This window comes from Daucus carota, chromosome 5 (assembly GCF_001625215.2).
Source record: "Daucus carota subsp. sativus chromosome 5, DH1 v3.0, whole genome shotgun sequence".
In the NCBI taxonomy this organism is placed as follows: Eukaryota; Viridiplantae; Streptophyta; class Magnoliopsida; order Apiales; family Apiaceae; genus Daucus; species Daucus carota.
Window position 1 is genome coordinate 30,905,892 of NC_030385.2, and position 15,400 is coordinate 30,921,291.

The window sequence follows — 15,400 nt, forward strand, 5'->3', positions numbered from 1 at the left end:
TTAAACTACAGATAACAATATACTTCAACTTCAGCTGGCACCAAAATATACAGAGATAATGAGATCAAAACAGAGCTTCTTGCTGATATAGTATCTTCAATCAGCACTCTATGGAAAAATTGTTCTGTTCCTATTTAAATTAAAAAATAAACATACGTGTGCTATTATTTTTGAATATCTCCTCCCTAATCCTTCTTCTGTGTTCTGAGGACTAATCCCATGAGTTCTTCGTCCAACGCAAGCTCAGGTTGGCACCTTTGTAATAAACACAACATATACATCGAAAGCTATTGCACAAGTAGCCAACATAGCCCTTGTCCTTGTGAAGTATAGACACATCTGAAAAAACTAGCTAAATTTTTGATTTGATAGACACCCCTCTCATGTGGGAAAATGACTGTGATTAGGCTTAGAATAGATATGGCGACAATTAGAACGGATTGTAAGTCGTAAATATATGGGAATAATTTCATTGAGGTGAATAAAAGAACAAGCTCCTGCTACTATCAAGTATACCAGGGTTCACCTTGACAATCTAAGCTGTAAAAATTGGCAGTCAAAGGTGAACCGAGAGACTTAGAATAGTTGAAGTGCCATCTTTAGCTTGTTCTGTTTCCATTTTGGTAATTTGTAGAAGGCGCTCTTCGACATCTTAAATTTGTCATTGAACTCTTCGGGCGAAAGATAAGACTACATGCAACAAGATTTAACAGTCAGTGACTGAATATATGTGAAAGTAAAGTCATTGAAGCATTGATGTCAATTGGAAACAATACCTCTCGTTTGGTCACATCAATTTCTGTAACAGGATTCATAGAGAGTATTGTAAGCTGTTCATAAGGGTATGTCGGGAGCCCTTCATCATCATCAGCTTCACCCTCTTTTACATCCTCCTGTATTGTAAGTGCTTCTATTCTGCTGCTAAATGAATTATCATTGGAGGTTGCCTTTAAGTCGTTCCCTTCACCCATAAGAGTTGCTTCTTCAAATTTCCAGTTGTCATTACTACCAAATTATCCGGTGTTAAAAAAGTCAAACAATACATACCTTTTAGAATACGGGGAATTAGACTTGTTTTGGCTGGTTTCTCAAATTGTGACTTTAATTGTGCTATGGCCATGGATTTAGAAATTAATTTTGGAGAATCAGACGTTCCAGGTTTTGGATATAGCTTCTTTACAGCCGGGGGAGGAGTTGACAGGTTCCTAACACTTGGTTTTTCAAAATTTGCAGCTAATGCATTAAATGCTGGAGATCTGCCTCGTTGACGGGGTCGATCACGGGAGGATGCCACAGTTACACTCCTGGAACGCTGTGGTTTTTCTGGTGAAGCTGTAGACCTTCCTCCTAATACAGGTCTCCTTTTGGGTTTCTGAGCATTCGACATATTAAATGAGAAGACAAACATAGCACAACCGTACAACCATAGAGATAGCATGGCAATTGAAATAAATTACCAAATTTCAACTGGTAAAATGGTTCTGTCGTATAACCCTATAGCAATAAAATACCAAGGCTTATCACCTGATAACTCAAGTTCTCATACATGGTTATCAAATATTGAAAAACAGCAGTAAGTTAAAGGGTAAAGTACTATTGTATAAGTTAAAGGGTAAAGCACTATTTATAAGCATATATAGTATAAGCTGTATGTTTTTTATAGTAAACTTTAAGACATACTGCACTGGCTTCCACCAGATCATACACCTTATTTTGGTTATTTTGTTATTTCTCTGTTGAAAGATTTTACTACAAGTGGATTATTAAAAAAAAAAACTTATGTACAAGCGGAACAACTTCATTTTGTAGGAAAAGATGAAAATAAGAATTGAAACTTCGGAACGTAATGCACTATGATAATAATAAGTTGGCCAAGTGGAAACAAAAGTTAACCAAGGAAGATGACTTACATCCAAACTACGACTTCCCCTAACTATGGCGAGTTTTCTCTGGAATGAGTTTCCATGCATCTGAAACCATACAGCAACAAATATCAAGCTCATCACAAACATAATTAATTTCTACAATCACTTCCTTCATTTACAATTTATTCTCACTGCTTACAGCAAATTTTGTGGAGTCCCATTTTGAGAAGAAGCGCGTAAAAAGCGTTGGTTCACTTCCTTCCATTACAATATATATAGGAGTATGAGGTGATAATTTCTCAAGAAGAAAATCGCGTTCAATAAATTTCTGTAAATGAAAAATAAACGAAGAAAAATTGAGCATGTGTTAGAATTTTAAACTAAATGTTATTTTAGACTCTAAGTCTATTAGGCCCTTTAAAGGCCAAAGGCGAGGGCAGCTGCAACCTAGAAAGTGACTAGTTCGATTAGTCACCTTTTAAAACAACTTTATTAACACATTCAATACATGAAACAAGATAATATTATCAGTTCAAGCAAAAATGATTAGATTGGTGCTGGAGTTTTTAAATTTCTTCTCATCATAATTGATCATTTTCTTTGTTCTATTATCACTGTATCGAAGTAAATACTTCTAGAAAAAAACTCTGGCCAAAATTTACCTCCGCAATTAATAATGCATCCTTTCTTTTTGTTGAGCTGATCTGTTGCCCCACCCATACAAAAATATCTGAATGACAATCCAGGATGAATATATCTTCAGTCATTAGATCATCTTGGTCAAAGTTGTATATCTCTGTCACCTAGAAACAAGAAATCTAATTCAAATTCATGTAGCAACTCTACCGTGGCTATGGACTGCCAACCAATCATGCAACATATGTACTTATATATAAGCACATACATTCATAAATTATATGCATATGCATATACATACACAGCACATTAATACATATATATACTACGATGAAAAAGAAAAATATAAACTCAAGACAGACCTTTAAATCTGAAGACGCGCAAGCATTGCACCAGTCACCAATGGAAAGAAACAGAAATGATCAAATAGAACAAAGAGAATAATATCCAGAGAGCTACTGTAAATATAGGTAATTCCTCTAACCTGCTGAAAGTGAGCACGAGAACAAATGAGGATCACTTTCAGAAACTCTTCTGACCTTCTGGCTGGGGTATTCTGTTTTTCTACCTAATAAGTCCCAAAATTGCTCCGACTCTGAGCCTTCCTTCTGTACTCTGGTCCCCTGCATATCTGGCTGTAGGTACAGAAAGTGATACTTTAATATACAAACAAAAAAAAAAAGAAGAAGAAGAAGAAGAACGTCTTCAAGCTAGCTGAATTGTGTCAGAACTATATTGCAAACAATAATTTTTTCTCTTAGTAGACTGAAACCATATAACATCAAAGTGCACTATATAATGTCATTTCCTGCTTTAGATGAAAAGTTCAGATGGTGCAGACAACTACTGCTTTTTTTATTATGTAAAAAGGTCAAGATACTCCATCTGCATTACGTCTAAAAAGTCACATTTGCACCATCGAAGCATAAAACAGACAGACATACAAGGAAAAAATGATGAAAAACCCAGAATCATACCTTTATCCAATCCAGCAGCCGGTCAAGAAGATCTTGATCACCAGAGGATGTAAAGTTTCCAAACCAAGTGAAGACTAAGGAGCCATCATGTAATATGAAACAGTGAGACGAGTTTAAAGATGTTGCCACCTGATGCAAAAAAAAACAGGAAATCAAATTCTCTCAGAGATGCAGATTATATCAGCAAGAATTTGCGAAAGAGTGGAACAGAAAGATATTTTCACCCTATAAACACACATAATTCATTAAGGCAGTAGATTGCTGGCATTGGATTTTATGGGGGACACTTTTGGTGTGGGTTGTTACCATCATAACTAATCTACATAAATGAAACTTTGTGATGTTCTTAGCAATATTTAAAAGCAAAGCCAACACACACACGAGCGTGCCACTACCTGTTGAGACTCAATTGGATCCAAGTGTTTGGATTCACTTGTGGGTTCAGGCATGGCCAAAAAGCATTCAATCAAATTCTCCCGATAGGACTGGGTCAGCTTAGGTTTGGGACGAGAAAATTATTTCTTACTTTATCTAATTTAAAACAACTAATACATAATCTACAATTTAAATCCTAAAGATAACCTATGAACTTGTGCAGTTTGAAAGAAAAGGATGAGGGTAAGGGAGGCCAAGTGACATAGTTGCACTTCATGGCACAAACTAATACTACCGAAACATGTGCAGTTAAAAGTGGATAAAAAGCAAAGCATTAGACCTTAAGTTAAGGGGATTTAATTTCATAATAGTAAACATTTAATGACCACTGAATGGAGAACTAAGCAAAAATTTCAATTTTCAGAAGAAGTGAGTCATGATAGGAAGCTTATATAGGGCTTACTCTATCAACTTGAATTGCTTGCATGTTTTCTGGTCCAGTGCCCTGTACCCGAAACAGAGCTTTCCCTTCCGCTGTATGAGTATCATCAGGAAGTTCGTTCTCTGCTATATATTTCTTGTATCCAACACTAAGACCTCCCTGACAGATTTTCAGAATTGGTGATTGTAAAGAGGGGGGAAACACACATGCATGTGAAAACAAACATATTTAACTTTTTAGTTGAGGGTTTTCACAAACCTTAAAGACCATCAAGGTCTGGAATATTGAAAAGAACTCGACAGGTTCATTTCCATCATAATAGCAAGCCTAGAATTCCATAATGACAAATCCATTACAAAAATTGTTAAAGAATAAGTTTATTAACTTTACATTATTAAAACTGTTTGTGAACATATGGTAAACCTGTGTGGGCAAGTACTTCATTGTCTCAATCATCTTACTTGCTTGTGAAATCGCTGAACTTCTATCCACCTATCAATTGTCATTAGTTCAAGGTAAATAATCAAGACACACTCCTAAAGTGGGTGAAAACTATCTTCCTTTTCTGTATCACTACTCAATTATATCAATAAAAATTTCAAAGGATTTGCAATGACTGCTGTCGGAAAATTATTTGAGTGGTGGTACTAGTAATAATGACTATTTAAGCAATGCACTTGATCTGCAATTTTGTACAAATAGTGTCAAGTACATGGAAGTTACTGTCAGACAGATACCAGAATTTCAATATGAAATTTATGATCTATTCTATCAAGGAACAAGCAGGACTAGCAATTTCCATCATCATGGTACAAAGTTACATGAAATTAGAGCTGTTAAAACTAGAGATGACTTCAGCTTTCAGACTTATTTTTTTGGTTCTGATAAAAGTTTATAAGAATTAAATACGACATCATAATAGTTTCATACTTGATGGTAACTATTTACCATAACTCCAAAAACATGATAACTCACTCGGTTAAACCTTTGAATGTCAAATATGTTTTGTTTCTATCTCTCTTCTTCTATAAAACTCCCTTTGGTTTGTGTGTTCCCACTGTCCCTACAGATAGTAGTTAATCACTAGCACTGTGGATGGATACCCCTCTACTCGTTAGTAACAAGGGTTCGCACCTAAGTGGAGGCACGTGTGTGTACGTTCGCATTTAAATTCCTTGAATTGAACTTAAAATAAAATAAAAATGGGGTGGGGGGAGTAGTAGCTTGGGATGGCAAAACGCTCAGTTTATTTTAAAAAGATACAAAGGATTTATTCTTATTACAATTAGGACATAAATACATATGCACATGGTTGACCTGGACAGCTACGAAGTGGCTGTAGTGATAATACAGTTTAGAGAGACAAGATCATTCATGTTTGCCTCTTTAAAAGTTTATTCTCCAAGCAACTTATAAGGTCAAAGTGTATGTATATGTGGAGAGGGTACAAATTCAAGACCACGATGTTCGACAGTCAAGTTTTGGTGCTAGGAATTTGTGCAGATTCTTCTCTTTCTTAGTTTTTGTGAATAAAACATTTTCGCATGTATAGCCACTTGCTGATTCGCGAAGTCATGCTAGAGTTCATGTACTTATGACTATTAAAGTGCATGCATGTCGTATAACAAAACATAACATTGTAGGAGTTACTACAAGTGAAAATCACCTGAACGGATTGCTTTCCAAACCATGTCCCAATCATGTGTTCCTCTCCTCTTTCCGCAGAATATGAATATTGAAAGATATAGCAGTCTCCACTGTAAAGTCTTGATTCATCATCACCTGATAGAAGAGTCTTCCCTTCTCCATCCACACGCCACACCTTCCCAACCATGAATACATACAGTTAACAGAAAAACATGAAAGTGCACTATATATAGAGTGATCAGTCTGTATCATATAAACTGTGTTAAATGTTACATGAGTATATCCTTTTATAATAGCAAAAAGTCTAGTAAAATGAAAAGAGATAAAGACGATACTGTATTCTTTTTATGTGAATGACAAGAGTCATACAAACTTTACTAAAACTTACCATTTATATAGAAAGATTAAAATTATAATATCAATTAATTTTCAGGCAGCAGTCACACATGATAAACTATTTATTGCCTTTTTTATAACGCACTAAGCGGGGGCATTCACAGAAACAACCTCCCTACTCTTTTAGGGTAGGGGGTAGAGGCATGATCAGAGTACAACTTACCCTCCCTCCCTGCTAAGCGGGAAATAGTGGGTACGTTTGGCTTGGTTTGGTTATATATATAGACCAACCAACATTCCACAGAACCTTCTTATTCAGAGTTCCGTAGCATCCCGTTACAAATCATTGATTCTATTATAGTTTTTATTACAGAATACATATAAAATGTGATTGCAATGTATATATAACGATATATATTTTATAAAAAAAATTAACATCTAAAATTTGAACAAAAAATTTGATTTTCAAAACTGGTTCTACAGTTGAATCTTTCTGGATAATTATTTTATTTGTAATTATCTCTTATAAATAATATGATAATATGATAAATATATGTATTATGTATTATTTTTATAATAGTATGTGACGGAACTCTAAATCAATCCTCAGACCCCATATTTAAACTTGAGACATAATTTCTCATAAAGGCTTTCACTGGGCAATCCCACTAAGATGGGGAAATACTATATCCATTCCTAATGTAAATCCACGGGCATCTGCTTTCCCATGGAAAGTCCAAGTACTCATATACATCGAGATCTTCGCGAACAGTACCCGTGTTCTTTCATAAGTATAACTCACATCCTGAATCTGATCTTCATTTATGTTTGAGGGAAACATTAAACCAGTCACAGAATTATAGTCCTGGCAGGCAGCAGCCACAAAAAATATTTACAATATCAGTCTTCTGGTACTGAAGTAGTACTCATTAGTCAGTACCTGCAAGTTCCCGGTGCAATCAATATGTGGCTGTGTCTGAGCTTCTTCCTTTGCAGGGCTTTCTTTCATAAGTCCCTTAACATTTACACCTTGGCGCCTGAGAAGTGCTACAAGAAAACCAGCAAAGAACTGAAAATAAACAACAATCTAACTGGAAGTAGAATGTTTGCAAGAAAAAAATATATAAATACAGATAAGGTGATATTAAGACTATTTTTGTGCAAGAGGATATAATTATGTATATAAGCTCACCAGCAACCTTGCCCCTGCCAACCTCCGGTTCTTTTACTGCAGGTGCTTCAGGCCATAAATCAAATTTAGAGCGGAACATAACGGTCTCAGATCCCTCCACTACTCGAATGACATGAGTTTTTGGTCGATCTACACTTTGCAGTAATTCCTACGTAATAAGTTCACTGCACTAATTAGTTGCTCATAAATATACATCAAGATTAGAAGGCATTAACAATTTTTTTTCATAAAGAGAAAATGAAACAAAAGACACCTCTGCGGCTTGACTTGCACTTTTTCTTTGATCAAGAGAAGTATTTTTCCCCATCCAAGCATAAATTTCCAACCCGCAATCCAGAAGGTAGCATTTATTAGAGTCTAGCAACTCCCTTGTCAGAGTTTCAGCATCCATTGGTTTTGGATGCCCTTCAGACACACTATAGGAGAACATACTTCTGTCAATTCGGGAACTACGAGGCTTATATTAATTTTGCACAAAGATAAAGAAGAGCACTGGATCACCAGCTTGATGCTAAAATATATAATCATTACACAAATCTTCTCCTCTGAAGGCTTGAATGCATTCCACTAATATTAAAGGTTAAATACCTTTCACCTCCTTTTGTCTCTTTGTTATGCATATAAAACTAACAAAGTATGAATAATAAACGATCTTAAAACTTGTACGTAATATGTTAGAAGGCACAGATAAAAAAGTACATGGTAATGCCTATATTTGAATTAATCTATATGTCGCTAATATGACAACGATAACCAATTACTGTAACAGAAACTGTATTAAATTAGAGAATGCATGACAGCTGAATTAAGCAAGAAGATAGTGTACCAGTGAATAAAATTTAGAGACTGAAAGTAAATGTAAGATATAAGCAAATTCCAATAGCAAAAATTTTATTACCCGAAAAGTCTGGTAGGAATAGCATCAATACTTTGAGCATCATCGGTAGCAGTTCTCTTTGGCAGTGGAGCATAACCACCAAATAATCCCCAGAACTCTCCACTTTCAGCATCAGCCATCAATTTACCATCCTCTACCCGGAAACATCACAACAAAGAATAAGAGTGCTGGGGATCAGTATGATAGCATTTCTTAATACGCAACTTAAGTTTAGCTTACCAATGGCAGCTATCTCACATTTTCCATCATGATAAGTATCTTTGATGTACTGGACCACTTCCATAGCTTTAGCTCTCTCTTGAATAGATGATTTAGAACCACTAAACTGGAAAATTTTGGAATCTGTGTCAAGGATAAATACGTCGTCATGATTCAGTGAGGATCGAACAAATTCAACCTGAAACCATTATATAAAGGGACTAGAATTAGCAATGTGTAAAAATCCATCATACCGATGAAGGATCATTCTTTACTTACCTCATTCACATGAACAACATGTTCCCCTTTACAAGCATACAAACGTGTTTTATGTTCTTCGGCTTCAGCATGTTTAAATCCAGATGCAACTCCACCTTTTTGAGGTATGATACATGGTTTAAAATAAGAAAGAAACTTTTCAGTTTCATGTCCTTGCACCTCACGGTACTGAACAGCCTTCCCTTTAAGAACTGCATCTAGTTCAATTGTCTTGATAGCTGCAGTCCCAGCTTCATCCTATGTAAAACAGAGTTTTTAGCCAGACAACTATGTGTGGATACATAAAAGATTAAACTACTGGAAACAAGTACTTACTTGACTAGTGTCTTTACCAAGCCAATAGTGTACATCATGCGAGAGGGCGCGACTTTTTAGAGCAGTTGTCTGCACTCAAAAAACTATGGCAATTTAGAATGTAATCAGACTCAATTATGGAGTTCCCAATCTGCCCACTGATAATCACACAATATTACTTACTGACAACTGACAGGATAATTAGGTTAATTCTTCTAAGCACTCAGAGAATAGCTGATACAATGTTAAATGAGAACTTATATATATAATAATGTTAAATGAGTGTAAAGTGATAAATAAAATGAAAGAATCCTGTCACATCACTTACCTTCAGAATGATATAGGAGTCCCCGGTAAAAAACTTTCCATGAGAAGACGCTGGCACAGGTACTGGATGAAAATTTTCAATGCGCCAAATCTCTAACCCTCTATGTATTGTTAAAGAAACAGGAAATATAAACCTCTTGAATAGGAGTAAAAAAAACAACTTCAAGGGCATAATTATCTAAAAATCAGTTCATGCATTTCAAATTTAGATCACCGCTATTTTTCTTTTCTTGCGTACTGATGTCATTAAGGGCAGACTTCTTCGGAAAGTTTAGATGGTTAACACACAAATGAAATGAAACAGGCATATTTTGAAGTTGACAAGAAGATATTTAACACTATTTTGTAACAAAGGAAAGGATACTCCTTTTGTCCAGCTCCTTGAAAAGCTGGATCCAAATCTTTAGCGGAAATGGACATAGCTGTGTTTTAGTTTTAGAATCTCTCCCAACATTAATAGTCACTTCCTGGAATCCATAAAAAGATCCAGAATAAGGTAATCCAAAAACACATGGAAGATACTACATAAAGCAAAAACAATCCAAACCAGAAGCTGACGTCATGATTGGCAACGCATCCTACTGCCTGCACGGCAGATTGCCCTGCATTTCAGGGTAAATTAAGGGGTGTTTAATAATTAGAAAAAGAAAACAAAAACAGCCAATCAGTGTGAAATAAAATATCATGTGAAGAAAGGGATGATTCTGAATTATGGTGGCTAAAATGGAATGCATAGGGGAAAAATTGGTAAATTATTACAGTTTGATTGATTATGGAAATCCACCATTTGCAAAAGTAAGACATGTTACATTCAAATCTAACATTACAAGTAACATATACAATCTCATTTTTTTTTTCCAGCCACCATTTATATTAGCATTAATTACCAAGTAGATATGAAATACGCTTCACATTTTTAGGTACATACTAATTAGTAAACCTTACACCAATAATTCTATTCCAGTTAAATTGAAAACTAGCATAGAATGTATAAAATGCAACTGCAAGTAATCAAACAGCACAGAATCTTCCAAACAATACATATAAACAAATTAAATACAGAGCAATATTATCTGCAAAAATCATAGACTTTCTACAGAGAACAATAAGGCCACATACCGCATGCTTAACAAAAGACCAACATAATGCAACAATTCCAACGTCAACAAATTTCAAAGGGGTAGAAACTAATCAGGTTTTACTGGGTTTCACCTGAAATTTCTGGAAAAAATAAAACAAAGTTCTTGATTCTGAAAGGCGAAAAAACAAAGGGTCAAAGAGAAAGAAAGGGGAAAAAAATGAAATGGTGATGGAGAAAAAAGTGTAAGGGGGTTTCTCTCCTTGAAAAACTGAAATGTGGTTTGTGATGCTGCTGACTTCCCGCTTTGGGAGGAGATCATTCACTCATATTATATATGTGCATGTATTCATATTCAAAATAGACACAACAAAATAATAAGGGAACAAAACAGGAATATAGAATGTAATGTTATTACTATGCTCTTTTTCTTGCCGACAATCGCAGTGTAAGTGTTGTACTTGCAGTTGCACATTCCTCTTCAACATCTTTGCTTGTAGTTGTTGCTAAGTGTGTTCTGTCGGGGCACTTCAACATCACAACTGGGTAACTTGCTGGAAGAAATAGAAAACGCAATTGGGTCTCATTCCAATATGCAACAGACTGATAGAACTTGATCGAGGTTAGAATTTTATTTTTATGTGAGTAATTAGTATCTTACTGGAAATTATATGTGTGATATCTTTTCGATTATTGGATTTACTAATTTATGTGAGTAATTAGTAACTTGCCAGAAGAAATAGAAAACGCAATTGGTCTCATTATTTGTTAATCAATATTTATATTTGTGTTAAATTCAAACACATACATAAATACACATATATAAGCAATACAAACCATCAAAATATAAACTAAATCAAAACCAATTCGATTAATTAGAATGAAAAGAGTTTTAGGGCCGGGGAATGACCACGAGCTTAGATAGGGTCTAAATAGGGTTGGGGTGAGACCTAGTAGGATCGTAGTGGGCCAGGTATTGACACTTGAAGCTGTCTGGAACCTGTTCAAAGTCTGTACAAAACACCTTGACGGATTTTTGTAGGCCCGGGATGGATTGAATGTGGGGCGAGGATGAACCTTAGGTGAGTGATGACATATAGAGACGGTGGGTGATATCGTTGAGAGCAAGTCCAATGGTGGATGGTGGTGCTAAGCTAGGTGCTATTGCTATAATGTAGCATTCAAGCAAAAAACTCAACTCCAATGAGATGCTAAACTTGAATGTAAAATAGCAAAATGTTATACTTGGTGCTAAATATAGAACCAAGTATAGATGGTGCTATAATTGCCACATAAGCATGCAAGTGACAAATTGCATTTGTAAAGTAATTATGACAAATATAGTTATGTACTTTAAGATTATGTAATGAGAATATAACTTTATTTGGATATGTTTGGTTCTGTTTTACATTTATCATTGGAACATAAATTCTATTTTAGCACCAAAAATCATTTTAATTTCAAATTATAACAATAACTACATCTATTTTAACATCACCATTGGATTTGCTCTGAGGAGTAATTTCTCTTGGTTTGTTTAAGAGTAATTTCTCTGTGAAGACCACAAAATCTTGGAGTATTGGAGTCCAAGATGTTTACCGTCAATTTGATTGTCATCCAATTGTAAGCACATTTTGCAAGTTTTTTTTTTTAACTTTTTACACTTGCATACTATACAATCTTATATACGTATTAATTGTTGACATTTACATTTACATACTACACAATTCACCAGGGACAAACTCATGAATTGTCAAATTGAAAAACAAAGGGCGAGCTAAACAAATAATCATTTTATCTTTAGATCACTTCACACATGAAATATTTATATCCTTTGATTTAAAAAGTATTACAATGATATCTCGAGCAATCCAGCCTACATCAATTATGAAACTAATACCTTTAAATCATTTAAAAAGGGACAAAATGGGTGAGATATATTCAAATTTCATCACCGCTTTTAACTATTAATATCTTATCCACTTTGACTCTGTTTTACATAATGCAAGAGTCTGTAATTAACTATATAACATTTTACTTAATTTTACTTAACAAATATAAGAAAATCATAAGTAGAAATTCAAATGTCTCATTTATCAGAGATATAAAAAAAATGTGTTGATAGCATTGAGAAAAATCAATTGTACGAAAATATCATCAATTATTAAATTATATAAATATAACAATTAAAACATTAGAATTTATTTAAAATTATCATATTTTGCAGGGATTTCAAGCTAGTTATATTCAACAAAGTAGATGCAAAAATTAATTTTGTTTGAGATGATGCACGGTGACTCGGTGAGTCGGTGACCGTAGGTATATCCAACTTTTTTTACCGGACCAAATTTTAAAATTTTCCGGACCCGGAGTTTGAGAACCGAGCCAGCAGAGGTTTTAAACTTTAAACCCAAATAATAAAATCTAGGGTTTTATTTTCATTCTCATCCTCCGCCTCTACAAAAACTCACTCACCTCTGCACACACACAGAGACCCAGAATGGCTAACAACACCCAAATCACATCATCACTCCCCACGCAAACCCTAATCAAACAATTAGCCTCTTGCAACAAATCGACCCGAGACAAAGCTCTCAAGCTCCTCAAACTCTATCTTCAATCTCAGCAACAAGTCTCTCATGAAGAGCTGAAGAAGATTTGGAAAGGTCTGTTCTTTTGTGTTTGGCATGCTGATAAATCCCCGGTACAATCTGATCTCATCAATTCTTTGTCTAGTTTGCTTTATAAGATGCCCTTGTTGTTATCTCTTGAGTATCTATCTGTTTTCTTGATTACGATGCGGCGTGAATGGACCAGGATTGATGGGCATAGGCTAGATAAGTTTTATTTGCTGATTAGGAGGTTTGTGAATGCGTGTTTTGTGGCGTTGAAGAGGAATAATTGGGATTTGGGGGTTGTTAGGAGTTTTGTTGAGGTTTTGGAAAAGCGGGTTTTTTTCGCGGAGGATAAGTGTTTAGGGAATGGGGTGAATTATCATGTTGCGTCGGTGTTTCTTGATGAGTTTAAGGGGTTTGTTCCGGTGGGGAAGGAGGTGAGTTGGGCTTTGTTTGGGGTTTTGTTTGATGTCATGGGGAAGTGTCAAGATAAGGTTTTGATTGGGAAGATAAAGACTAATGTGTTTGAGGTTTTGGTTAACAAGGGGAGGGAGTTGTTGGAAAGGAAGAAGTTGGGGAAGGAGGTGGATGATGAGACGTTAAGGGTTGGGAATTTGGCATTGAGTATGGGTTTTGCTGAGAAGTTTTTTGAGTTGGGGTCAGCGGCGGAGTGTGTTCAGGTGAATAGGAAGGTTTTGTTTGGTTTGCACCAGGAGTTTTTGAAATTGGAGAAGGATTTGGAGGTGTCGGGGGTTGACATTTCAGTACCTGATGTTGGAATTGAAGATGATGAAGAGGTCCCGAATCTGATTCCTATTGATTCTGTTGAGAATGGAGTGAAGATGTCCAGTGAGATGGAGATTGGGGCTTCAGTAAGCAAGGCTTCTAAAAAGAAAAAGAAAGTGAAAAAGGAGATTGATGGAAGAAGCAATAAGAAGAAGAAGAACGGTGTTTCCTCTGAGAATGAGGATGAGGATATGGGTATTGCTAATGGCTTTGAGACAAATATGAACAGATCTGTTGCTTGCGGTGAGAATGAGCTAGACATGTCTAGTACCGAACTGATCCCCACTTCAGTTGAGATGGTAAATGGGACTTCTGCAAGCAAGTCTTCCAAAAAGAAAAAGAAGATTAAAAAGGATTCAAATGGAAGCAGTAAAAAGAAGGGTGTTGTTTCCACTGATGAAGATATGATTATTGCCAATGGCTTTGATTCAGTCATTGAAACAGCTAACAATGAGAACCTTATAGATTTTAATGAATCTGTTGTCTCAAATCTTCGGATGCAGTTTGAGAAGGTTGCTTCTGAAGTTGGCTTGGATAAAGATGGTTTGAGTTCACTTGATTCTCCTGAAGTTGAAATTGCACCCGTCTCAAAGAAGAGGAAAAGAGCAAGAAGCGCGGATGGGAAAAAGAAGAAAAAACCCGACTTGACCAGTGTGGAGCAGATGGATGCAGGTGCAGAGACTAGTGAGAAGAGTGCAAAGAAAGTTAGGTTTTCTGTCAAGAATAACATAGTGTGGAAACCAAACAGCCCGATGCCTCCCCAGGATTTGAGATTACCTCCATCTGCTACCCCTAGAGGCAGTGCCCTTAAGAAGGGTTTATCTCCAGGTCCAATTAGGGAGATGCCTCCTGCTACAAAGAAGCCAATGCTAAAAAAGAGGGGTGCAAAAGGAAAGAGAGTTGTCCGCGTTGCCAGAATGATCCGCAAAATATCTTGAATAACACATTTAAAGGTGGCTTATCCATCTCAAGCATTGATTTCTTTATTTTTCCTTCTAAATTGATGATATTGTGAACCCTACGAGCCTTCTTATAGACTGCTGGTGCTGTGAGCTAGTTTGCACTAATTTTATTTGAAATTTCTTTAAAATTTATATTTGTTCCTCACAGGAGTTTACAGTTATAGTTACATTAAATCATTAATATTAGTTTGATTATAAACGCCACTGTCATGGTTTTTGTAGCTTTCGATTTACACAATTGTTATGCCAATTTGGAAACTATTAGCTACATTGGGTACTGTGCTGATGCTTTCTTATGAATCTTGAAAGAGAATTGTAGAAGGCTTGTGCCTTATTTAGGCTCTACTTATTTGCTATTGAACCAGATTTTGCTGGTGTATGTTGCACTATATGCTATTTGATCCTTACCTATAGTATGGCATTTGAACCAAGTTTTTTGCAGAGGGTAGTAATTCGATAATGGATTTATGCTTGCCAAGAACGATGCTGATGC

General features: G+C 35.6%; 2 protein-coding genes across 2 annotated transcripts; one reads left to right on the forward strand and one right to left on the reverse strand.

Annotated features, from left to right (window-relative positions):
• LOC108220981 (villin-4) lies at positions 1–11,213 on the reverse strand. Its single transcript, XM_064092966.1, is given in 24 exon segments — positions 1–690; positions 777–961; positions 1,048–1,372; positions 1,911–1,970; positions 2,065–2,193; positions 2,528–2,668; position 2,707; positions 2,961–3,136; positions 3,479–3,607; positions 4,317–4,454; positions 4,554–4,622; positions 4,719–4,787; positions 5,962–6,117; positions 7,219–7,325; positions 7,471–7,618; positions 7,724–7,886; positions 8,369–8,501; positions 8,588–8,765; positions 8,846–9,082; positions 9,161–9,229; positions 9,468–9,567; positions 9,831–9,933; positions 10,014–10,068; positions 10,963–11,213. Coding segments are annotated over 22 exon segments (2,883 nt in total). The 5' UTR covers positions 9,887–9,933; positions 10,014–10,068; positions 10,963–11,213; the 3' UTR covers positions 1–576.
• A 1,734-nt stretch (positions 11,214–12,947) lies between these two features.
• On the forward strand, positions 12,948–15,052 carry LOC108223727 (uncharacterized). The gene has a single exon (XM_017398112.2). It carries the CDS (start codon positions 13,045–13,047, stop codon positions 14,881–14,883), a length of 1,839 nt encoding a protein of 612 aa, XP_017253601.1. The 5' UTR covers positions 12,948–13,044; the 3' UTR covers positions 14,884–15,052.
• Positions 15,053–15,400: the final 348 nt, after the last annotated feature.